This window comes from Numida meleagris, chromosome 3 (assembly GCF_002078875.1).
Source record: "Numida meleagris isolate 19003 breed g44 Domestic line chromosome 3, NumMel1.0, whole genome shotgun sequence".
Lineage (NCBI taxonomy): Eukaryota > Metazoa > Chordata > Aves > Galliformes > Numididae > Numida > Numida meleagris.
In genome coordinates this window covers 10,438,162-10,462,904 of record NC_034411.1, presented here as the reverse complement: position 1 = coordinate 10,462,904, position 24,743 = coordinate 10,438,162, and the positions used below count along the sequence as shown (strand labels likewise).

Sequence of the window (24,743 nt, the reverse complement as noted above, 5' to 3'; positions counted from 1 at the left end):
TAACGTGATACCAGAGAGTGTGAATTTTAAAACCTATCTGCAGAAAATTAACTTATCTCACTGGAATAGCAAAGATGGATTCATTCAAAAGCATCTTCCCAGATGCTTTATGTTTTCTGTCTCTTTCCCAGGAAATCATTTCCTCTAAAAGACGTAATAAGAAATACTGATGGATGGTTACAACATATGTAGTTACTCAGTTAATCTTGCAGTTCAGATGTATCTTCTGTCCATTATGAATCCCTCACCCCTCTTCCTTAGCAGATAGTAGTTTTTGCAGACACACGTCCCTGTAGGATTCAGACTATGATTATTTTAATGATTTATCTTACAATTCTATAATATAGAATATTAGCCTCTGATTACATTTGTGTGAAAATGGTCTTAGTTTTCTCTAATGATTTCAGATAAAACTCAATAAATTTATTTCTCAATGAAATCAATGTAAGACATCAGTTAGTTCTGAGATTTTGTTATTGCATTCACCGGAAAGCTGTGCCTTGGGGCACTGACTTTATAAGATGCAAGCTGGCAGGCTTGAATGTTCTTTTTTGCTCTATTTGTTCACCTGGGGGAGTCACAATATTATTACTTTTCTTTGGAAGTGGCTAAAGGTTGTAAGTATTATGAGCTTAGGTTGTCTGTGGTCTTCTCTAAAACTACTGTTGTGCCAAATTTGCACACACTTGTTTGACTGATTCCAGAAATATTACTGCAGAGAGCAGTAAAACCCTGCTGATTCCATAGGAAATATCATTATTCTGGAGACAGATATATGTGTATTTTATATTGCTGCGTGTTTTATTGCTTTAGGGGTTGGCAGATCAGTAGCACAGGAGCAGGGTCCAGCAGGAAACCAATTGCACTGCCATTTGCTGGCTTACTTTGCATTTTGCCTTTCTCACTTGGTTCTTAGGTTCATCAGCATTCCCAGCGCTGTCAGAAGCTTGTTAAAGCCAAGGAAGAAGTATTTAGAGCACAGACTTCATAAAACATGCCTCAAAATATTCTGCTGGAGTTGCCAGTGCTTTTGAAGACCAAACGCTTTTAAATGACTGGTGTATACAGATGCACACACACTCCCTTACTGTCTGAGCGATTGCAACTCCTGGCGCTTCAGCACACGCTAGATGTGTCAGATTGCACCTACATGTCTAATTCCTATCTTTCTAACTAATTCTGCACTTTCATCGTTGCTAGTGGGCAAACATGGGTGTGAAATGCTTGCTAATTTAGGTCAGTGCCAAGGATAACACTCTTCAACAGAAACGCTGACTTGTTGGGATCCTCAGTAATGTACAGGCAGAGGCATAGTGCCCACCATCAGGGTGCTGAAGAGGGAATCTCTAACTCAGCATTTATCTGAGGCCATTTCTGATGGGAAGACTAACTTTGGGATTATTATGAATGAACAACTGCTAAAGGAAATAGCATTTCTCTTACTGCACTGCGTAATCGAGGCTTGCAAAGGTGAAGAAATGGAAACAGCCATTTAGTACGCTCAGCTTTTAAAAAAGGCAGTTTTTTTCTAATCATAATTATATGGTTTTAAACTGCTGTGCACAATGGACTTCTAAACATATCATGTTTAACATGATACTCAGAGGCTGAACTTAAATATTTTAAAGTTCTAGTAAGACTTAAACTTGAAACTCCGATTTGCTTCCTTGTTCTATAGATTACATAAGTTTCCGCAGATGTTGAAGAAGCACCAAAAGGAAAAGTGTCTCCCTTAAATATTGAGTTTTTCACATTCTCAGCTACTCAGATATATCAGAGCAAACAAAAGTATACATAGTATTCTATCAGCTGTTGTAGCTGGATGTTTTGTGCACTGTGCTTCTGTACAATTGGAGGAAAGTCTGGGAAACTTGTTTTGACTCGTTTGTGTGTATCAAGTCAGGCCAAAGATCTTCCTACAAATCTGTAAAACATCGATTCCACTGGATGATACTTGGCCATTTCCAAATGGTAGCTGGGTGACAGCTGGAGCACTGCATTCTCTTACTTGAGAGAAGCTGCTGATACATTCACCTTTCATGCCATTTCATGTTGGCTGCACCTGTCCTGTTCTCTGAAAGGTGGTTTTTATTCTGTCTTTTTTTTTCTAAATCTAAGAGAATATGTGTTTATATAGTGCACATATGCATAGCAAATAGGAAAGCAGGTATGCAAAGTGTAGGTTATGAATAGTGTAATTATGAATCACTGTGAAATTAGTCAGCTTTTTTTAATCCTCAATACCTTTGATTCTAGAAAAGTGTTGTGAAAAGGTGCGTGTGCCATTATCGTTAGCATGCCATTTTTCTGCATTTCATAAATTAGTAAAAGAAGAGACTGCCTTAGAGCCAGAACAGTGTTGTATTTCTTTTCATGTATTTCTTTATATGAGCATATGAAAGAAACAGGTGAAGCAAATAAGCAACTGCATCCATGGGAGTAAAGTGTTGAAATCCATTCTGAGCTGTAGTTGAACCAGCGTAAATAAAGTATAGCCATGGTTGTTCTCCTGAGATAACAGGAGATTGCTCCTGCATCTCACTCCTGAGGCAGAAGAAGGCGAGTGAGGCAGATCCCTTACTGACACCTTGTAGGCATGGAAAAGTAGGAGAGAACAGTCAATAGAGATGCTAAAACAATTCACGTGGAGGGAACAGGTATGTTCTCTCAGTTATTCTGCAAATCTCAGTAGAAAATAGGTCCTTTTACCACTCTAGAAAGATTACAGCTGTAGAAGCAACAGCTAAATAAAGAAAAGTACAGTACAGAGTGATGAGAACTTCTATAGGGTTGAGGAACTTTCTCCAGAGGTGTTCAGCAGCTACTCAACTGTGTAACAGGGATATACAAACAGTGTTGGAAGGTGCAGTTGGGTATTTTAAAAAGTAAATAAAATGAAGTGGAAGAATTCCTGAGTTAACCACTTGAGAGGCTTCCAGAGGTGAGGAGCTGCAGGATACACCACTGCCAGGTGTGACACCAGCGTAGTAAGAGGGGGCAATGCAAGGGTTGTGCTGGGGAGGTGAAGCTGGTTCCGGAAAGGTGTAAGTGAATGAGCAAGAGGTACGAAGTGAAATGTATACTACACATAGTAGTGTAAAGACTTTAAGAAGTTTTTTAACTTTTAAGAGGGAAGTACCAGTAATAACATGTAATTTTACATAGAATTGCTACTTACTGTGCACAAGGTCCTAATCTCGTGCTGCGCAATTCTTTTTTTCTCCTTAATTTAATAAATGTCCTTATTCAGGAATATAATTGATTCTAGAGGAGAAAAATAATCATGTAGCCATTAAGTTAAAATTTCAATGGACTTGAAAAGGCTTTATTCAACTCTGAATGTCCTGTTAAAGTGATTGTCTTAATAATTAAAGGGCAATAAAAACAAAAACATGCCAATATCACAATCATCTGGAAAATCAGCAGCCTTAGTCCTGAGTACGAATGCATGTGTGAAGCCTCCTTAGCTGGAGGCACGCTCAGGCACAGGAGCTCACAGGCTCATCGCAGCAGGAGGATCACTCTTGCTCTGAGAACAAGATGCTGTGTGTTTCACAAATACTTTTCACTCCTCTCTGGCTCAGATCAGGAAACTCCCTGTGAGTCACTTGGCCTAGTCTTGTCTTCATGATTTGGAGTTACTACAATGTGATGAAAAAAAAAAAAGGAAATAATAATTGCAAAATCCTACACCTTATCCAAGTGTTGTTGCAAAGTTTTCTATTTTGAGGGACTAAAAGGTGAAGAAAAGTGTTTAATTCTCATGGAAATGAGGGACGGGGGTGCAACGGAAGAAAACTTGATCTTTCATCCTCCTTCCCCCTTCTCAACCTGGTCTTGGAAAAGGAGAGAACTCAATTTGGTGAAATAACTCATTCAGAATATCAATTATCCATCAAAGAGAGCTGGACTTACTGAGCAGTCAAGAGGCTTGTCACTGCCACATGCAGGCCTTCAGAAGTTAAATCTGAGGAGGGAAGATGTTAGAAATCTTTTCCTATATGACACACTGTCTTTCTTGCTAAAACAACTCCTAATTAGTTCTTTTTCTCTCCTCCCCCCCCCCCTTTTTTTTTTTTTTTTTTTTTTTTAAATATGCAGCACCAGGGAAAAATTGGAGTAAAATTCAATGTCGGAACAGATGACATCGCTATTGAAGAAATCAACGCAATCATTAATGATGGAAAATACCACGTAGTACGTTTCACGAGAAGTGGTGGTAATGCCACATTACAGGTGGACAACTGGCCAGTTATCGAACGCTACCCAGCAGGTAAGGGCTTGCACAAACTTCTGTGAGTAAAAGGGGGATGTGTGGAGTTCTGATCATTTTGCTCCTCTTTTAATGCAACATCAGCTCTCTGTCAGTGTTTTAGTAGCTAATTAAGTAGTTAAAGAGTCTGGAGCAATATGCAGTTCATGATGATGGCGTTTCCTAATGAATTTAAAAGCAGAAATTCAGATTGTCACTGGAAGTGGAAGATACAGTTATCAGGGTGTAAAATAGTGAGTTTGCTTCTTGTTTTCATTTGTTTATATTGAATTATTGTTTTAGGGGGGGAAAAAAGGCTTTGACAAAAGCTGCACAGTAAAGTGGCTCTCAAACTGATCTCAAAATGATTGGGTAAAATGTTTCTGAAGAAAAATTGTCTGTATTCTTTTAATTACAAGAGGCTATTAAAGTTTTCTGAAATTGTGAACTTAGTGGAATTGTGCCAGAAAAACCATAAATGAAAAGGTGGATCAGTTATTAGTTGTACAACCAACCAGTCTTCACGTAAAATGTAAACTGTGTAATATTATGTAGGTTGCTCCAAAAGTAACGCCTCCTATTTATTTCCATGGAAACTACAAGAGATACAAAGAGAACAGTAACACTATTTGTTAGAGGAAATTCTCAGCTACAAAATACTGTTCCTCACTGTAGTCACCATCATTAGCTGTGCATTTTCACCAGCGATGAACAAGACCCTGTGTGCTGCACTTGTACAAACCTGCACCAACGGAGGTGACGCAGTCACTGTCACCACTGCTGAAATGTACCGCCCACTGCCTCACTGTGTTCACAGCCACTGTCAGTGGGTGCCATTTTTTTCATGGAGGAATTCAGTGACACCCCTTTGCACCATACACACTCCTATGTCAGACACCATAGTGTCAGATTGCCCTTCTGCTGCCATCTGTCCCATGGCAATAAATATAATGGGATAGTGGTGGGATGGTTCAGCCTCTGCTGCTATCCCACCAACATCTGTGTCTGAAGCTGTGGTCCAACCTAATAAAATAGGAGGCATTAGTTTCAGAGCAGCCCTGTTATTTATGCAAGTAATGCTAGTTACTTCAGCAGAACCACTTGTATGAATACAGCATTTCCTTCATAGAACCCATATTTAATTTTATGCAAATGCCATACACTACAGATTACTGTGTTAATGATTTTATTCATTTTTAAAGGCACTAGTGTTTTTCAGATACGCAGTCAGTTCCTTATTGAATAGCACCACTGTGCCATGAAGGTTTACTTGCGAATCTCCGTGTTACCTGCTAATGGTGTGTGTGTGTTTATGCTATTAAACAAAAAGCAGCAAATCCAGAGATGTAAGTGAAAGATATTCTGGTTTGCCTGTTTTCTATTACATAAATGATAGTTCTGATTTTAAATTAAAATTGTCTTCGTTTTGGGGGTGGAATAGCATGTTGAGTAAGCCATTCCCCACAGCAGCCATTGATATTTAGGATTTGTCTTTTTATTGGTGTTGCGGTAGCAGTCCAGCAGTAAAACTGATTTTTAAAAATGAAGTCAAATACAAATATATTCCATGAGTGAAATATCACCTTTCAGATAGTTTCTTGGAGATAATTAAGAATTTAAAAATGAAAATATATATTGCAAGTGAAATTATAAATAGCAGGATTTTTTTAATTAATATATATATGTATCTTGTATGCTAATATGAATGAGTGGCAGTTCTGAGTGACTGTAATGATTCATGGCCTCAAGATAGACATATCTCTGAGCAGGGGAAGAGGGAATGTTGAATGAAATATGTCCTGTGTTCTTTCAGATATTCCGGTTTCCCTCTTACTATCCCTCCTGTGTTCTGACTTTCACAACGTTTAGTCAATGGTTGTTGAAATTAGATGGTAGAAACTAGAGATGAGTTTGTCTCAGTTTGTGCTCAAGCTGTATTTTGCAGAACTGATAAATATATATTACATAAATGATAGGTATGAAAATATTTTCTTTCCCATTTCTATTCTGTTTCTTCATGACAATACAAAGTGAGTAAAAACAAAGAAGAAATGCAGTTGAGTTCTGAGGATATTGGCCCGCAGAATTTTTTTTTTTACTGAACATAGATAAATATAGAAAATAGAGAGATTTCCTTGGGATGGGATTAGTAGATTGCAGGGAGGCTGGATTATTTCTGTGGAAAACTAAATATATAATAGAGCTTTTTGAGTTTCTTTGAGTAATCCATGCACAACCAACAGTTGAAGGTATTTTCATTTGCTTCAGCAGATGGGGTACAGAATCTGTTGGGTTGCTTTATTGGTGGATCTTCCAGGACTGCTGTTGCTCTTCAGTTTTCTTAGTTTCTTTAATTTTCATTTCCCTAGTAATATTTTACAACTCTTGTATTCTTTGGCATTACCTGTGAAATCTTTCTTCTCCCTTTTCTTCTTCCATCCCTTCTCCCCTACTTCCATCATGAAAGCATCTAACTATACCTTTATTTTATCTTTCCATGCTGCTCTGTCATGTTGGACAGTCTTCACTTAAACCCTTTTTAAACGCTATTTCCTTCATAGACTGTTACCTTATAGAAAAGACAGGCTTGTCCAGGAGACTAAACTGCATTTGAGCAATATTGATTGGCACCATATTAAAAGCTATTACTGTCATTTCAGTTCTAAAGGTAATTTTTCTAAAAGTGATGTTATAGTAAAGTAAGACAACACAGTTCAGCAAATGCTGCTACGCCCAATTTACATGTCGTGCTGCTGTTGCTGTTTTAGGGACTGACAACACTGCTTGGCAGTAGTGATTCACCAGCTAACTTCCTCGTTGCTCCTGTTTTTGATGGAAGACATTTTAAAGATGTACAATGTGGACTAAATTTGTTGACATTTGCATGAGTGAGGGCTCGTTAGCTTTCAGTTCAGTGGTAGAAAGAATATTCTTATTTGCTTTGTGCCTGTTTACAGAATTTCTTCTTCCTGTATAATTTTTTTAATGTCTCCACTACTGTATGCAAGTACAGGCTTATTTCTCCTACTTCTGTTATTTGGGGTTATTTATTATTATTAAAAATAGAAACAAGATTAGCAGCTTAATTACTAAGTTTGCTATTCTTAAATAAACCAAATTTCCTTTTTTAAAACAAACAAAAAATCAGTTGTTGCCTAAAGCGTAGCAGCTGATCAATTCTCCTTTCTGTACATGGAATTATTATGCTCTGAATACTTCTGGTTGGAGTGTCTGAATTCAAGACGTTGCTTATTTTTGATCAGCATCTAAAAATACAGGGTGAAGATGTTCTGAGAGGAATTTCTAGTCAAAGGTTCAGGATTTTCCAGTTTCACTGCCTATGTAGCCTTCATCCAGCCCTATTTAACTTCTGCAGATAGTGGCACAGAGGATGGTCTCAAATCCAAATAACAGTTGGTGTTGTGTCACAGCCAGTGGAAGTAGGGACAAGGATCCTGGGAGGAGTATAGGGCTGCTTCTAGGCTGTGTAGGGATGGTGTCAGGAAGGTCAAGGCATAACTGGAACTGGACTTGGCAGAGGTTGCAAAGAACAAGAAGAAAGGCTTCTACAGGTACATCAGCCAGAAAAGGAATGTCCAAAAAGGCAAACTCCCCTATTGAGCAGTACAGGCACTCTGGTAAATGTGAACAAGGAGAAAGCTGAGGTACAACAACATTTTACCTCAGTCTTCACTGAGCAACTACTCTTTGCATATCCCTTGAGCAGATGATTTGGAAAGTGGAGGCTGAGGGAGCAATGGCCCTTCTACTGTAAGTGAAGATCTGGTTCGCAACCGCCTGAGGACCCTGACCATAGATAAGTCTATGAGTCCTGATGAGACGCATCCCAGAGTCCTGAGGGAATTTGCTGACATAGTCGCCAAGCCACTTTCAATGATATTTGAAAAATCATGGCAGTCAGGTGAAGTCCCTGGTGATAGGAAAAAAGGCAATGTCACACTCATTTTTAAGAAGAGTAGAAAGTATGACCCACGGAACTACTGACCTATCAGCCTCACCTCTATGCTGGGGAAGATCATGGAACAGATCCTCCTGGATCTTAGCTATGCTAAGCCACATAGAAGAGAGGAAGGTGAAATGAGTCAACCAGCATGGCTTCAGCAAGGGCCAATCCTCTGTGACCACCGTAGTGGCTTTCTGCATCAATGATGGCATAACTGTGTTCAATGGATGAGGAAAGAACCATTGATGTCATCAATCTCAACTTCAGTAAGGCCCCACACGCAGTCCCCCATAATGTCTTTCTCTCCAAATTGGAAAGAGATGGATTTGGTAGGTGGACTGTTCGATGGACTAGGAACTGGTTTCAAGACTGAATGCACCCTAAGCAAGTTTGCAGATGACACCAAGCTCTGCGTGGTGTGGTTGAAACACCTGTGGGACAGGATGTCACTCAGAGAGACCTGGACAGGCTGAGCACTGGGCCCAGATGAACCTCATGGGATTCAACAAGTGCAAGGTCCTGCACCCGGGTTGTGGCAGCCTCCAATTAGCTAGAGGACAAAAGGATTGAGCACAGCACTGCCAAAAAGAACTTGGGGGTACTGGTGGATGGCAAGCTGGACCTGAGCCAGCATGTGACTTTACAGCCAAGAAAACCAACTGTATCCTGGACTGCATCCAAAAAAGCGTGGTCAGTGGGATAAGGGGGGTGGTCCTGCCCCTCTACTCTGTGCTGGTGAGACCTCACCCGGACTCTTGCGTCCAGATATGAAGTCATCAAAACAGGAGAGATGTGGACCTGCTGGAGTATGTCTAGAGGAGGTCCACAAAAGTGATCCAAGGAATGAAACATCTCCTCTATGAGGACAGGCTGAGAAAGCTGGGGCTGTTCTGCCTGGAGAAGAGAAGGCTCCAAGGAAACCTGAGAATGGCCTTTCAGTATTTAAAGAGGGGCTATAAGAAAGAAGGGGACAGACTCTTTAGTAGGATCTGTTGTGATTGGACAAAGGGAAATCATTTCAAACTAAAAGAGCAGAGATGTAGATTGGATATAAGGAAGAAGTTTATTATAATAAGAGTGATGAGGGACTAGAACAGGTTGCCCAGAGAGGTGGTGGTGTTGTCCCATTCCTGGAGACAGTCAGGGTCAGGCTGGACAGGGCTCTCAGCAACCCGATCTAGCTGTAGGTGTCTCTGTTCATTGTGTGAGAGTTGCACTAGGTAGCTTTTAAAGGTCCCTTCCAACTGAAACAATTGTGTGATTCTCTAGATAGGTGGAGATGTTCAGTGTTACCACATGGCTGGATGATTTTTAGAAACAAAGGCTTAGACTTCAGTATGTACTTGCATTCTTCTGGATTCGACTGAAGAGTTCTTCCCTTGCCATTTCTCTGAGTGCAGGGCTAAAGCTGTGAGGATGCACACTTCAATTTCTGCCCTTCTTTAAATATTCATCCTGCTTTCCCCCTTTCTCATTCTGTCAGATGCTGACAGGTAGCCTTATGATTAGGAATGGCATCCTCTAGTTTTTTTGCTGGACAGCTAAAATGCCCAGATCTATACTGGATTTGTATATTCCATCTTTCTTAACTAAACTTGATATTATCTCTCTTGACTTAATGTTTGCCATTCTCTCCACCTTCCTGAATAACTTTATTGTTTCACCTTGTCTTGTATTTCAGATAATGACTTCCCATTAACTGGGATGCAGCGTAATTTCCAATCATATTAAGTAGGAATAAGAAAACTGCTGACTGTGCAGTCAAAGCTCCTGATCAATAGACTAATACAATTTGCCATGCAGATCCTTTCTGCTCCTGATTGCTTATCTTCTGCGCTTCAAAACTTTGTTTTGTTTGGCTCTCCTGACTGCCTGTCTGCTGTTGTGGCTATAGTACTGCACTGCTGTAGCAACTCCAGCTGCTACTGTGAACTGACTGCCCTTGTAAATTTAGTTTGGGAATAATTACAGAATGAAATGCAGATTTACTAAGAATGCTTTTCTGGGAGGAAACCAAAGGACTTGTTAATTTGGGTCAAACAGAACTAATAATTACGGACAAAGGAGAAGCAAAATTACAGGAAATTGGATTTAGTAACAGGAAAATGTTAATTTCTGTATTTTCTAAATAAAATATTCTGAATTTTCGTGTCAAGATTGCCCAGTGTTTATAAGCAGTTATAGTGACCTGAGATCAAAGCATTTCAATTAGTTTGAAGCAACCTTTTCTTCCGTACCTGAAAGAAAATCTGTTTCAAATCAAATCAGATGGTGTGGAATAAAAATAATTCTCATAGCAGTACCCATAACCATGTAACAAGAAAAACAATTTCCCTAATTTTTCTAATTTTCTTTTAGTATTAAAAGATGCACACTTCACCAGTCTGGGAAAATGTATTGGAACAAGCTACGTGACATTCATTCTGAAGCCATAATAATCACCATTTATTGTGAAGGATTTTCAAAATCACTTTTCTATGAATAACACTACGTTTCATGCTGTCACAGGGAATTTGTCCAATGCTGAGGCTTATTTAAAAAAAAAAAAAAGCTAACAAGGCACAACCAGTCAGTGTACCAGAGGGAATCTACTCTTCTACTCTTCAAGATTTCCATCATAGATGCAGAGTTGTCTGGATAGAAGATGATCTGTTAGACATTGGCCTACTGGCCTATGGTTTCAAAGCTATTCACACTGCTGGAAATTCTCAGCAGTCTGGCAGATGAAGCCTGCTGTAGGCAAATACCTGTAACAAAACCTTCCCAGTCATACCAGAACCCTGGACAATCTTCGAAAGGCATAACTAAGTATTACAGCTGTCCTCACGTGCCCCATGGTACAGCGCATGTTGTCAGAGCTGTGTCTAACAGACCTAGATCTGACAGCACAGACGTCTCACATGCAGTTCACACAAAGATAGACCAAAATGCTGCTGCTGGAACAGATGTATCTCTGTAATTGGGGAGTATAAATTATGACTGAATGCATACACCAAAGAGGAATCTATGCAATGGTCCGTGTACTTTGGCAGATGATCAAACCACAGGCTGACAATATGGTTAGTGCCAAGTACCTCTGCAGTATGGCAATTGGCAGCTGAAGCTCTCGGGACTTTTGTATAATACATAATAATTCTGTTTGTTGTTGTCATCGCTGTTTTTTAATGTTGTTGTTATCATTTTTTTTGTTTGTTTTATCACTTAAAAACAAGAGGGCAGACATGTTGTCTCTGGGTCTGTGGGCTAAATGAGACTGCTAGGTGAATGGGACGTTAAATGCTTCTCTTGGTCTCTGTATTCTGGAAACTAGTCAGTGTATCTGCCAGGTAACTTAGCTCCCTAAGAAACTTAGTTGGCACTCTTAAAATCAAGGGTGGCAATTCTGCTGACCTTTTTTCTTCTTGCAGCAAAACTGTTGAGCTCAACTGTTTCATGATCGCTGTGGCCAAGACAGCCACCTAACGTCATATCTCCCACGAGGCCTTCTGAAGTCTCACACAACAGACCCAGGAGGACTCTTCTTCTAGTTGGCTCACTCTGTACTTGTGACAGGAACTTATCTTCCAGATCCTCTAGGACTTGCTTGTCATGGCAGTATAATATTCCCAGTTTATATATGAGAAGTTGAAATCTCCCATTAGGACAAGGACAGCTGATCTAGAGATTTCTTCTTCTTTCTCCTAATTGCCTATGGAATAGCTCATCCATGCTGTTGTATTGTGGGTGGTTGACAGTAGACATCCGCGACAATATCTGCTTTGCTACCTCTCCCTTTAATCCTCACCCAGAGGCTCCCCCGCTGACACTGCTGGATCCCATTAAGTCTCTGCTAAGGTCAGGCAAAATAGTTTGACTGGTTTACTTTTTTTTTCTCTTGTCATATAAAGCTGTTGCATTTTCTATTCACTAATAGAAATAATAGCGTGTCCTGTTGGATATCTGTATTTGAAAACTTAAAAAGTTCAGGGACAGAGATAATCAATCTTGCCTTCTGATCCCACAAATTCATTAAGAATATATTGCTTCCTTCTGGATTCTCTGAAGATCTGGATTGGGAAGAGATACGTTCCCATTAGTCAATGCAGTCTTCTCCCTTGGATCATCATCAGCTTTACTACAAAGAGACCTCAGTTCTTTCCATGATCTGTTTTTGTTTACATGGCTTGATATCCTCTGGCTTTTAAATTTATTTTGCTTACTTTGAAAGACCTTTTTAGATAGAGTTTTGGCAGTTCTACTTGCATTTTTATGTATGTTTCTAATTCTGAAATGTATTGTTTTCTTTGCTGATCAAATTTGCTTTTTTCCCCTCCTTCTGTAATATAGTTTATGATGGCATAGCTATTCAACCCAGTGGGTCTCCCTCTGTATATTTTAACCTTGCAGGTGCAAGTCCAGATATATTTTTTATGCTTTTACCTTCAAGAATTTCTGAATGTCCTTCCTGGCTGAGTCCATCAATCCCTCAGACTGATTACATAATGTAGTTTCTTTCACTTTATCAAATTTCATTCTTTTGAAATCAAGAATCTAACTTGGAGGTTTATTTTTAGTTGTCCTTGTATTAATTTCAAGCAACTCATGATCACTCAATCAAAAAATGTCACCTACAATTAACTTTTCTCTATTGCTTTCATTATTTATTCAAAGTGAAGCTAAAATAGCATTATTTCTTATTTTTTGCCACTAAGAAGATTCTTCAATGAGTATTATAAGAAGCCGTTCTCTACGTGTATTCATACACTTATGTTCAGCTATAACGTAAATGAAAAGAAAGGTGTTTTAGCAGTAAGTAAAACAATTTGAAAATAAGGGAAAGAAAAATGTGAAACTCACTTCAGCAAGTCCTCCAGAGTATAGTAAGGTGCAAGAAACTCATTTAGCAGGAATCAAAATAGATTAAAAATTAATCAGACTTACTGAGACAGAAACCAGCATTTAAGTGATGGATGTAACTAGGCCAGCATGCTCCCTTACCTTTGTTAATATGTAATTGCACAACTGACTTCTTGCATCTTTTTCTGATGGGTGAAGCTGTGACTACTGTTTGGTATGATCAAATGTATTTTCCAGCTCATATCTAGGACCCACTTTCAGTATGATTCTATTCGTCATGTGAAAGATTGATTCTAACAGAAATGGTGATCTGTTTTCCCATTCTCTTTGAGTGACCTCTGTTACAGCTTACCCAAAGTCAAAGTTTCATGTATGTTTGTTTGTTTTTTTAAAAAAAGCGCTGCTGCACTTTGAGAGATTATGAAATTGATGTATCCTTCTGTCTTCTTTAGTTAAAGAGCCGAGGTAATACCCAAACAAGACACTAAAGTCTCTTTTCAAAAAGTGGTTCCCAAATCAACTTTTTGATTTGACAGCTTATCAGGATTTTCTGTCAGATAATGATATATAATAATAGATAATGCTTCTCTAAGTCAGCAGACAGATCTTTCCTTTTTCCTTTGTTTTTCATCTTGGATATCCTGGTGAAATACAAAGGCTCATCCCTTCTCAGAGTTGATAGATCCTATAATTAAATTCAGATCTTGATAAAATGTGTGGTTCAGTTGTCATTACGTGATCATAGAAGGCATAACACCTTTCAGTTAAATACAGCACAATGGCACAAATGCATCTAGATTAGAAGGGGAAAGAAAATTTCAAGTGAGCAGTGAGTCAGAAAGAGGTGTTCTAAAATACTAGATGAAACTGGTATCTCTTATTTTTGTTTCTTGTGGCAAAGGACTGTGCCAGAATTAAGACCACAGGATATGAGAATTCAAGTTAAAGGAAATAGAAAGTGGAAGCAAAAAGAGACCTTACGATGAGACATGGCAAATATATCACAGCAGGTCCCATTCACCTCTTCAGGAATGCCATTGTTAACAATCCCATTAAAAGTCAGATCACAAAAAATGAAACATAGCCAATACAGAGGGAATCATTTCCACGCTTCTATTTCGTTTGAACCTGACAGGCACGTTTTCCATGTAACCTACAATATCGCTACTTACCCAATACCCAAAAAAATCAAATTACTTAACAAGCAATTTTAACTACTCAGTAGCTTTTTTACAACATATCACTTTTTATAGAATCAGTGTCTTAAAATATATTTGTCAGTCTTCTTTTCTTTCCCGGGGAAGGACCACGTCATCAAAGCCAAACTATTTCTATTTCCTTTCAGCCTGCCTTCCGGGCGGTTCATAGCTGTCTTGTTTGAGTTTACACAGGATTTTATTTTACGCATCACTCACTAAGCCAAACTAATATCCACTAAATTCAGTAAAGTTACTACTGTGTAACAAATACTAATGTGAACAAGCATCGATATGGTTGCAACAGTGCCCCTCATTTTAGATTACTTACTTGATGGGCACACACATGCATTTCCTCTAGTACAGACACTGATGCTGTCATTGGCTGATAGAGCACGCGAGAGAAGACCATGATATGCTTCTACTGTGCGTTTCTCCTGTGATGCAGTTTGTTTCCATTAGCTCCTGGAGCAACACTGAAGTCAGCCTGAAATGGGAACCTTTCTCAGAACAGAACAAATCAATGCAATTTTGAGCATTCCAACTGGACAATCTATCATACAGAAAACAAAATTAATTTTTCTGCAACGCCATTGTGTTTTAGATGCTCTCAGAAAATGAGATATTTTTTATTTGGGACATATTTGTGCATGTGTCCTCAGATATATTTTGCTGGTATTGTGAAGTATGACAGCAAAATAGTACTTTATGTCTTCAGGATAAGAACTTCCATTAAACTATTTCAGAAGCAGTCACTGTAACTCATACTGCAGCAGGGAAAACAGCAACTTGCTCTGTCCTAGATACATTTTCAAAAGACTGAACTGCTTTAACTAGCTATCCCCAAATAAATAAATTGTTGCTGTCCTGAATGTATGAGCATATACGTGCTTTAGACTCTCTTTCTCTGTTTTGTACCATGTGAACTCAGGACAGAATTTTAATATTCCAGTAGCTATGTACATCTATCTCATCATCTTGCTGTGTCATTTGCTTTCTACAGTCTCAGGCCCTAATGGTTAAAAAAAAAACAAACTAGAAACTGCAGTCTCTACACTTTCAGAATAACATTTTCCTAAACGGTTTTGTGATTACTGGCAACTCAGTTCTAACCAATTCTATGGTTGTATTCTACAACTGTATTATATCACGTGTGTAGAAGTTCAGAGTGCTAAAGGAGTTACCTTGAGCAGAGGGTCTTTTCTTTGGCAGCTTATCCTGCCTATCAGAAAAAGTGACTTGCCTGTATGATCTATACAGCCAAGAACCATTATAAGCTGCACAACAGTCAGATTCTGTAGGGCAGCCATCTCAAAGACATTTGAAGCAAGAAATCAAACACCTGTTGTTGTATCAGAAGTGCAATACATAGTGAAACACATCCAGATTTCAACCCCATATAAGCAACAGTTAATTGAATTAGAGGCAATGAAACTATGGTTTTACAAAATTGAGATGTGAAAATACTAAAGGACTCAGGAGCAAAGAGTGTTTTCCTTGATCATCCCAGTAATGAGGAGAGACAAGTAAAGAAATAGGCAAGCCCAGGTCATCAGTGTCTGACTCCAAGACTGGTCCCTCTGCCAGATTTTTGGGTTTTAGAATCATGGAGGAGCTTTCAAGAAAGGAGGTCTGCTGTGGCCTGATAGGACACACCTGTGTCAATAGGGGAAATTTTTCTTGGCACGTAGCCTGGCAAAACTGATAGAGGGGGAAGAGTTCAACTTCCCAAACATAAACTGGGAATATCACACTGGTGTGATGAGCAAAGCTGGGGAATTCCCAGAGGGTGCTGCAGATAACATCTTGTCACAGTACTAAGTGAGCAAACTAGTAATGAAGCTGATAGGTAGTCTACAAAATTGATTGGCAATGAACATAAGTAATTTTTTGTTAATAAACTCAGTATTGCATGCCATAAATAGTTACCAGTGAGGAGCATTCATCAACTGGAAACATTTCCCGTGGGATTTTACAGGGCTTGAAAATATGTGTCACTTTTATAAGCGTCTTGGAAGTCTGTATAATATTTGTCACTGAAGATGCCTGGCTATTAGGAAGACTCAAAACAAACAAAAAAAAAAGCCAAATGTAAGTAAAGGGCAGGGCAGCTGTGTTATTTGAGCTTGGTTGCTTGGGAAGCCAGAAGAATTTAAAGGAAATTAGACTGTAGCAGTGCTAAATGGTGAGACATGGATCTAAGAGCAAAGAATAAGTTATGAAAATGTAGCAAGGTACAATGTCCTGGAAATGTATGATCCTGAGAACTCTTGTGGTTTCATCTTCCAGCTGCTCAGCACAAAATATCATGTGTTTCTGTGACAAAAGAGATTTTGGAAATTGCTCTGTGGGCAAAGAAGGCTGAAATGTAAGAACAGTTGAGGATTTAGCCACCTTTCACAATACTTAGAAAATAGGCTCTGGAACAGGTACCAAGTTTGTACCTGTATCTGGTGTCTGGTTCTATGGAAAAAAAAATGGTGTGTGTGAGTAAAAAGAGCCTACAAGAGGTTATTTCTTTGTTGCTTTGTAGTGTTGAAAGAAAAAGTAAGAAATGTCGTTATTACACTGTAAGTACTTTCACAAGGAGAAAACAGTGGGTGCTTACAATGCTCTTTAGCTGTTCCTAGAAAGTCATAAGCAGGACTAAGAAACTGAAACAAGAAATAGAGCGCATGATTTCAAATTCATTGCTGAATGATTTTCTTTTACTGTGTGTCATCATGTCAGGATAAGATACTTCCTGGAAGAGCTGTTCAAGCCCATTACGGGTTATGAAATAACCAAATAATAGATTTTTGGCTGAATAGAGAATGAAGCAGGTAAATCTTAATATCCTGTGATATACAGATCAGATCATGCTTCTGTCTATATTAGGAATTTATTATTAATATAAGAATACTTAACTGGTCCGCTAGCATTGTGTTCTTAATGGAGATGTAACTATACCTTCCCATGAATTAAGCAAGTCATACCAGAAAAAAAAAAAAAAAACCCACGTTTCTGACTATGATTTCTGCTGGAAAGATTACAATATTCCTATCTAATTACTTCAACATAGTGGATTTCAGTAGATTTTTAAAAGGTCAAGTGGTTTCCTGAGAAAAAGTGGAAGTGAAAATTGTGCTAGCAGAGTTATTCTCTCTCAAAATTTGATCTTTTTCCCTATTTAACATTTCATACGTGTTTCAAAGTATAAGTAGAGTCTACCTTTTGCATACTGTATCAGCAAATATATTCTTGTAAAAGAAAATGAAAAATTAAGCATTTTGACTTTCGACTATTGATTGCATATTTCCTTGCAAATCCATATACACTTAAATTGTTCAATATTGTTTTTGTTTTTCATTCTGGGGAAAAATTCAGATTAGCTCTGAAAATCAGAATGATAAATTCAGATCTCCACGAAAGTAAGCTGCCAGCTTTGGGTTGTCTATCTATAATGTGGCATTATTAGCTTTAAAACAGAGTCGCTTCTCCCATAAAAGTGTGTTTTAGGCAAGAGCTTAAAAGATTTGGATATGCCCAGTTAACTAGTGCAGGTCAGATCCATATGTTAGATGTGGTTGGTATTAGAGTAGATGGCTTTCCCTTCTTGATCCCAAAGGCTGCCTTGAAACCAGCTGTGACTTGAGAACATCCAAGATCTGTAGCGTCAAAGGCCTTTTTAGGCCATGAGACAGCAATCCACTTGAGAACTTGCTTCTGTGGTAGATGCCCAGCATGTCTTTAAGTGCCTTTGAAGAGTAGGGTGCACTGAAAGAAACTTTTTTCAGTAGGAATGATCGGTGACAACAGTGACAGTATATCTCACACCTATCTCCCTCTCCTTTCAGTCACTTTATGCAGCAGAGGGTCTTTCTCTAACTTTCATATAGAGCATATGAAAGGTCATGAAGCACCAATTTCAGGGAATTGACAAGTGTTTTACACTAGCAATCTCTCCTCTCCCTTGCGATCTTTCTAAGTCATAAAGAAAGGAAACTCTATAGAAGAATTTTTAATGTAGAAATCCATGCTAATTGAGTAACAGAGTTCTTAATTTTTTTCAAAGTCACAATCTCAAAGCAAAATAACATGTTTCACCCTAATGCTTAGTCTTTCAAACTACACAAAAAACCCCACTCAGAGGTAAAGTGTAATCACAAGGGGAAAACACTTAGCTAATCTGAAATCCTTTGCAGATTTATCAAAAATCAGCTGTGTTTCTTGAAATTTATGGCAACATGTTGCAGATGAAATTAAATGGAAAATATTAGTGAAAATTTTATATATATATGTATGTTTCACTTTACATATGTATAAAGTTGGGGAATCAATTTGTTTCACTTTTTAACAGATAAAACTAAATCACTGCTGGAGTCCACCTGTGGCCATTATGCTATTGTGTGGTGGGCTGCTCATTATAGTTCTGCCGTCTTAAAACACTCCTTTTATCTCAGTGAGCATCTGTTTCTGTTATTTACAGTTTCTGTTTCTGTGCTTTGCCAAAAGCATTTAAAAAAATCCTATGTGTACAAGTTTAAACCTTTCAATTTGGAATAGATTATTCTTTTATAGTAAAATGTCTGCAAGGCAAAAATACACAAGTTGAAATGGCATATTTAGATGGAACTGAAATTCTGGAGCTTGCTTTGGCTAGGGGCTACTTTTTTGCTGCACTGCTGACACAGAACAGATTCTTCTCTTTTAAATGCCATTTTTTTTTAATCTATGTTGGGTGCCCTTGGTTTCTTCTGCTTGGCAAAGGCTTGTCCAAATAGTGACCTCACTTTTCTTGTTGTTACTGGCTTGCATATAATCGTGCATGTCCATAGGCAAATGAGCTGAGCCAGCTTCGGTAGATGTAATGAACATGACAAAGCACCTGTGTTGTCCAGGATGCTGAGACACAGTGGTGGTGGTGAACTCTAGCATTATCATGTTTCGTGAAAGAGCACAGAATCAACATTTTTAAATGTTGCAATTGCAGTCAAGTTTGTTTGATGTTTGTGAGGGTTGATGCTGATTGCTTTGGCTTTTTTGTGTGTGTGTTTCTGGTCATGTAGTGAGTGTGAAATTGTTTTTGGCGTGCCCTGCATTGCCTCCAAGCAGTCTACTGGAGCAGTTCAATTGCAGTGGATTTGGTGAACACAGCTGAAGTCTAGACTCTTATTTTCTCTCATGAATTGCATAACCAAGAACAGAATTTAACCTCAGAAGATGTTGGTGGGTTTTTTTCAGTTGCTTCAGATGATTTTTAGTGTTGTAAATGGTCCAGAAATAATATATGGAAAACATATAGAATTTCTTTTAACTACAAAAAATGCGGTGATATGAGCAATGACCTTTGGATAGTGTGACCTATTCTGTCCTCAGTGCTTGCAGTGTGGCTTAAACTTAATGAGGAGGCTTGTGTGTAGTTAATAAGACCTTTCTTATTGATGGCTTCTACCTGCATACTAGATACTCATGGGATTACAGACCAATAGAAATTTAAAATAAGAGCTGAGCACAGTGTTTTCCATTTGCCATTGTTCATTTATATTATGTGAGTATTATTTCTGTCAAGGGACATTCTATATAGTGGCTATTTGCTAGCTAGCATGAAATGAAGATCATCTAGATTGCTACCTGGGCAGAAGTCAGAACATATTCAGTAGCTGCTGTCTCCGACCTAGCTAATTTTAGATACAGTAGGGTTGAAATACTCTCCAGTTTTCATCTGTTGAAAAACTATTGATTAAGAAACTGCTTACAGTCAACTTACGGTTAAATATCTATCAGAAAAGCAACCTTAAATGCTGTGACATTATGATCTAGAAACAGTTCGGAGTACTTTTTACCTTGGAGAACTGCAAAATGTCACTCTTTGGAGTGATGTGGAGCATGGTACTGTACTTGTAACAATTCATTTTTTATACCTTAATCTTCCTCTTTAATGATTTCTATCAATTTTCCTGCCTGTTTTAGCAGCAGCTATACAATATTAGCCCCTATAAATGCTGCACAGGCAATACAAAGGATCTTTTTATAATACCTGATAACAAAATATGACCTTAAATTTATCAGACAAATCCTATGTTTTCTTATCTCCTTCTTGTTGCTTTTCATCTTCTCTTGCTTGCTTTTGATGTAATACACCAATCTCGTAGTAAGCAATCCAATGTTGCAGTAACCAAAATAGATATTGCATTATAGCAAGGAAGTGAGAGTCAGGAAGAGTGCACTCTTAGATTAATTATTAATTAATCCAGTGAAAAGTAATAATAATAAACACAGAGTGAAAGGCAGTTGATTTCTCATCTCTGTGAGAGGTTAATGGTCATTCTCAGTTTCATCTTGAAGAAAGTTGCAAAAATATGGTTTAAGTTTAGTTTGTTTAGTACACAAGCATGAAGCAAGGAGCTTGCAGGTGAAAATAAGATGTTTCAGTACCGTTTGTAGTATCAGTGGAATGGGAATCAAATTATGTGTACATCTTTCAGTAAATGTAATAAGTGGATTCTTCTTTCAGAAAATCTAGGTTATTGCTTTGTGTTTGGTTGTGTTATAAGCTAACAAAGAGTGATTTCACTCTGCTGTGAAGACTGCTGTCTGTCATTCTGCAAGCAGGATATTCTTCTGGGATACTAAATATGCATTATAAGGCATTTTGAAGTTCCTCTAGGGAAAAAAAGACCATATTATGCTATGGTCATTTAATATGAACTTGACGGATTTGACACATTCAAGTTTGTAGTAGTCATACCACATGGCAGTTCCTTTTTTTTAAAGGTTAGCTCTTCTGTAATATTGTGAAGCATTGTAGAGTTGAAGCCTTTCTTATTTGCTGTGAATTCCTTCTCTAACTTTAGAGCTTCTTTGTACTTTAATCATCTCACCAAGCTGACTGTAAGGTTTGTTCAGGATCTCCAATAGGAAAAAAAAAGCATCCTAAAACTATGTCTACCTTTTCTTTGAACACTGGAGGAAGCCCACATCAGCCTTTTGGATCTGTAGCTCCTCAAACAAGTCTTCCAGTCTGACTGCTGCATACTTCTCCATATTTCTCAACTCCTCCTCCAGGTTGTAGTGTGTAGTGCCAGTGTACATTAGCAGCAGACAAAATATATGCAGCTTTATCTGATCCATCCAGAACTTTCTTATTCCTAGATCACATACTTAATATTCAAGTTCATAAATGCTTAGCAAAAATATGACAGTGTCAGTGCATCCCACAAGCCCAGTGATTTTCTGGGATTGACCTGGACCCCTTGTCCTCTGCCACATCCAACTCAGTTTTATGCCTGAATATCCTGGATCTAGTGTTGTGATAGAAAAGGTGATACTTTGTTTGCAGGCATAAAGGCAAGCGTACTGATGGCTACTGATGACAAGATGCCTATGTGTGATAGCAGGGCTATTTCCAAGGCAACAAGCAGGCTCACGGGATGGGGTGTGCTACAGAGTACTTAGAAACTATGTGTGTTAGGAGCGAGACTTGCTATAGGCCTATAATGGCGGTGAAGGAAGGTTATGCCCATGGATTCCCTACATGGAAAGTCTGGGAATGTACTCTGGACCTGCGGAGTCTGTGTGAGTAGTCACTCTTAGTTTGAGTGATCTCTCTAAAGGGTCTTCAGTCAAACAAGAGCAATGCAGCCAGTGGGTTCCTTAGATGAAGATTAAGGATGGTATTTAAACTTGAAACTTAATATAGCTTTAGAGAATGTCTGTATACTGCATACTCAAAATTCATTACAGTTGGAATCTATTGCAGTATTGACATCAATTTACATTCGAGCAGTGAAACTGAAAGCATCCACATCTGGCCAATACATTGGGCCAGTGTGAACAACAGCACGACAGTATCATGTGCAAGTCATGCAGATGTTTATGCTTGCAATTGATAGTGCTTAAAATATCATTCCCTCTTTTGCTGGGAAGAGGTAAGTAGCATGTGCAGAATCATGTTATACAAATTTTAGTCTTTGTTTTTACTGTTTATTCCAGCGTTAATTTTTATTTTTACACACACATGTATGTATAGTAATAGTAATATATGATTTAAGAGAACTTCACCATCAACCTTTAATGAGATTGTGCTTTTGTCTCCTAGCCTGGCCCAGTATTGACAGTTTGCCCCTGTACCACAGAGCCACAGTGGCTTCTTCCCATGCTGTGCAGTAAACTCTTTAGTCAAGTTTCATCTTTGACTGTATCTGGAGAAATGATATGGGTTTCTGCCTTCCTCTTGCAGATGGCAGGGAAGACATAATTCAGAAGTAGCAGTGTCAGGATCAAGATGAGCAAAACCAGGGAGAGGGGGTTGTTTATAAATGGAGATAGACATCAGTTTCTTCGCTTTGTTATTTATTTCCCTAGCAGATCACTGAGACTAACAAGGTGAATTTTTATTCTGTTAAAGGGCTTGTTTCACAGAAAATGTTCTCTAGACTTTATGTTGTTCTTCACAGACTCTCAATTTTCAACCTTCTGATTCTTTTTCAAGGATGCTACTATTTCACATCAATAACTGACACCTTTATTTCAGAGAACAAAATAGAATTACACTCCAGCACTGACAATATAATAAATCAGGTGGGATAAAATACATATTAGTGAAGTTCATGTAGTTGGTTTGTCCATGATGACCTATAGATATAAAGGTATGATTAAGTTTTTTTGGGACTGCTGCTTCTCAATCTTGCACAAGATTTAGCTCCAGCTCAAAGATTTGACCTTTGTTGCTCCTCTCTGCTTACCTTGATTCTTTGAAATTACTGTTATTCCCTTGAAGTCTTTCTGCTCATACAGAATTAATACTTTGTTGTGACAAAATAGTATCTACTTGGTAGAAGAATTATTCCATCTAGAGTTCAGTTGGGTTAGACATGGTGCACATCATGAGTGAATCATTTTTACCCAGGTTTTTTAATCAAATAAATTTTGGCAGTCTAATCACAAAGTGTCCTGCTGGGTAGTTACATATCTGTCTACAATTAAAGTCTGGGCAGATCGGTTGTTTCTTATGAATGACGGTTGAAAAGCATGTCTGACAAAGCAATTCATCTTTCAGAAGTGTAACAGAAATAAAATATCAAAGACACAGTTTTAGTTAGAGTATTAAAATATTTATTAACCTTCTTGGAAGTATTTTTAGTGAATAAGTTCCTTGTGGTTCACCCTGTTGTTAAAAGGAAAATAAAAGAAGCGTGAAAATATGCACAGAGTACTCCTGAGGAGAACAATATGTAATATATTTATGTTTTCCTTACTAGCAATGAGATTACTGTAGAATTCAGTGGGCCTGTCCAGATTCACGGTAGCTAAGCATATGATCCAAAACAGCTGTTTAGGAAGAAGCAGTTATTGAAAACATGTGGGTTTTCTTGCAATGTAATACTAAGATTTTTGTTGCTTTTCATATTATTTTCAGTGGCAGGTAGCATTTTTTGAATGTACTTGTCAAGTTACCTGTGAATCAACTAGTATCCTCATCATTAAAACTGTGTTCTCCTTGAAACTAAAGCTAGATAAGTTCCACATCATTTCCTTCTAGCTTTCCATTTATATTATCTACTTGAAGAATTTAAGCTAATGTAATAGTGTCAAATTGAGATGCATTTGACTACGCACTTTTCATCTGATGATAAATAGGCTAATGTAATCAGCAATTATTTTTTTTTGTGTGACCTTTACAAATCAAATGGTTATTTCCTTTACTTTTCATTTGTATTTTGCTCCCAGTGGTGCAAGACTGCTGCAGTTAGTATAAAACATAATTTACATCTAGAATCATGTAACACTAGGGTTCAATTTTCTCAAAAACGTATGTACCACGTGGACTTTTTAATGAAATAATTTAAAGAAATGTACAAGCTGGCCAGTACGAAATTTGTACTGCTAATTCACAGAGGAGTTTCCACAATCACAATAGATATTCTCGAGCCGCTGCCAAGTACTAGAAGCAGAAGGAGCCATAAACTTGGTCTAGGATAAATCCAGTGGCAGTAATGGAATTACAGCAGAGAAATGCTGTAGTGGTAAGGATCTAGAGTGGTGGCTACAGGCTGTCCTTCACTAATTGCAACAGATTTACTCTCACTGGTTGTAACAGCATAGCATTTAGGGCCTTCCTGTTGTGTGTAGTTGTGAGCGTTGTTTCATTTTGACATGACTGTATGGTTCTTCCGCAGTCTAGGGAGCATTTGTTCACGAAAGGCACCCAGTAATTAACACTGGATGATCTGTGAATCCAATGAGCGAATAATGACCTGCATCCATGAGACATATTTTCATTGCTTTAATAGATTCTTTAAGCCCCCAACCTTTCCTAAACAATTATTTAACTTTTTCTTATAAATAAAATAGAAGATTCTTCCCTCCTTTTGATTAAATACTGATAACAAAGAAAGCGTACCCAACAGCAGCAAAACTTCGCGATTCATTTGCTTTAAGTTAAAGAAACCTTTTGGCAGTGAGATGTTATCTATCTTATTCTTTGAATTAACTGATTACATTCTGTAATCTC

General features: G+C 38.1%; 1 protein-coding gene across 26 annotated transcripts in view; it reads left to right on the top strand.

Annotated features, from left to right (window-relative positions):
- The window catches only part of NRXN1 (neurexin 1), a 658,401-nt gene that overhangs the window by 538,662 nt on the left and 94,996 nt on the right, over positions 1-24,743 (top strand). For all 26 annotated transcript variants that reach the window (XM_021391173.1, XM_021391197.1, XM_021391180.1 and 23 more), the window contains one exon: positions 4,102-4,273. In XM_021391173.1, the coding sequence (XP_021246848.1) occupies positions 4,102-4,273 (172 nt within the window). The remainder of the gene's footprint in view (positions 1-4,101; positions 4,274-24,743) is intronic.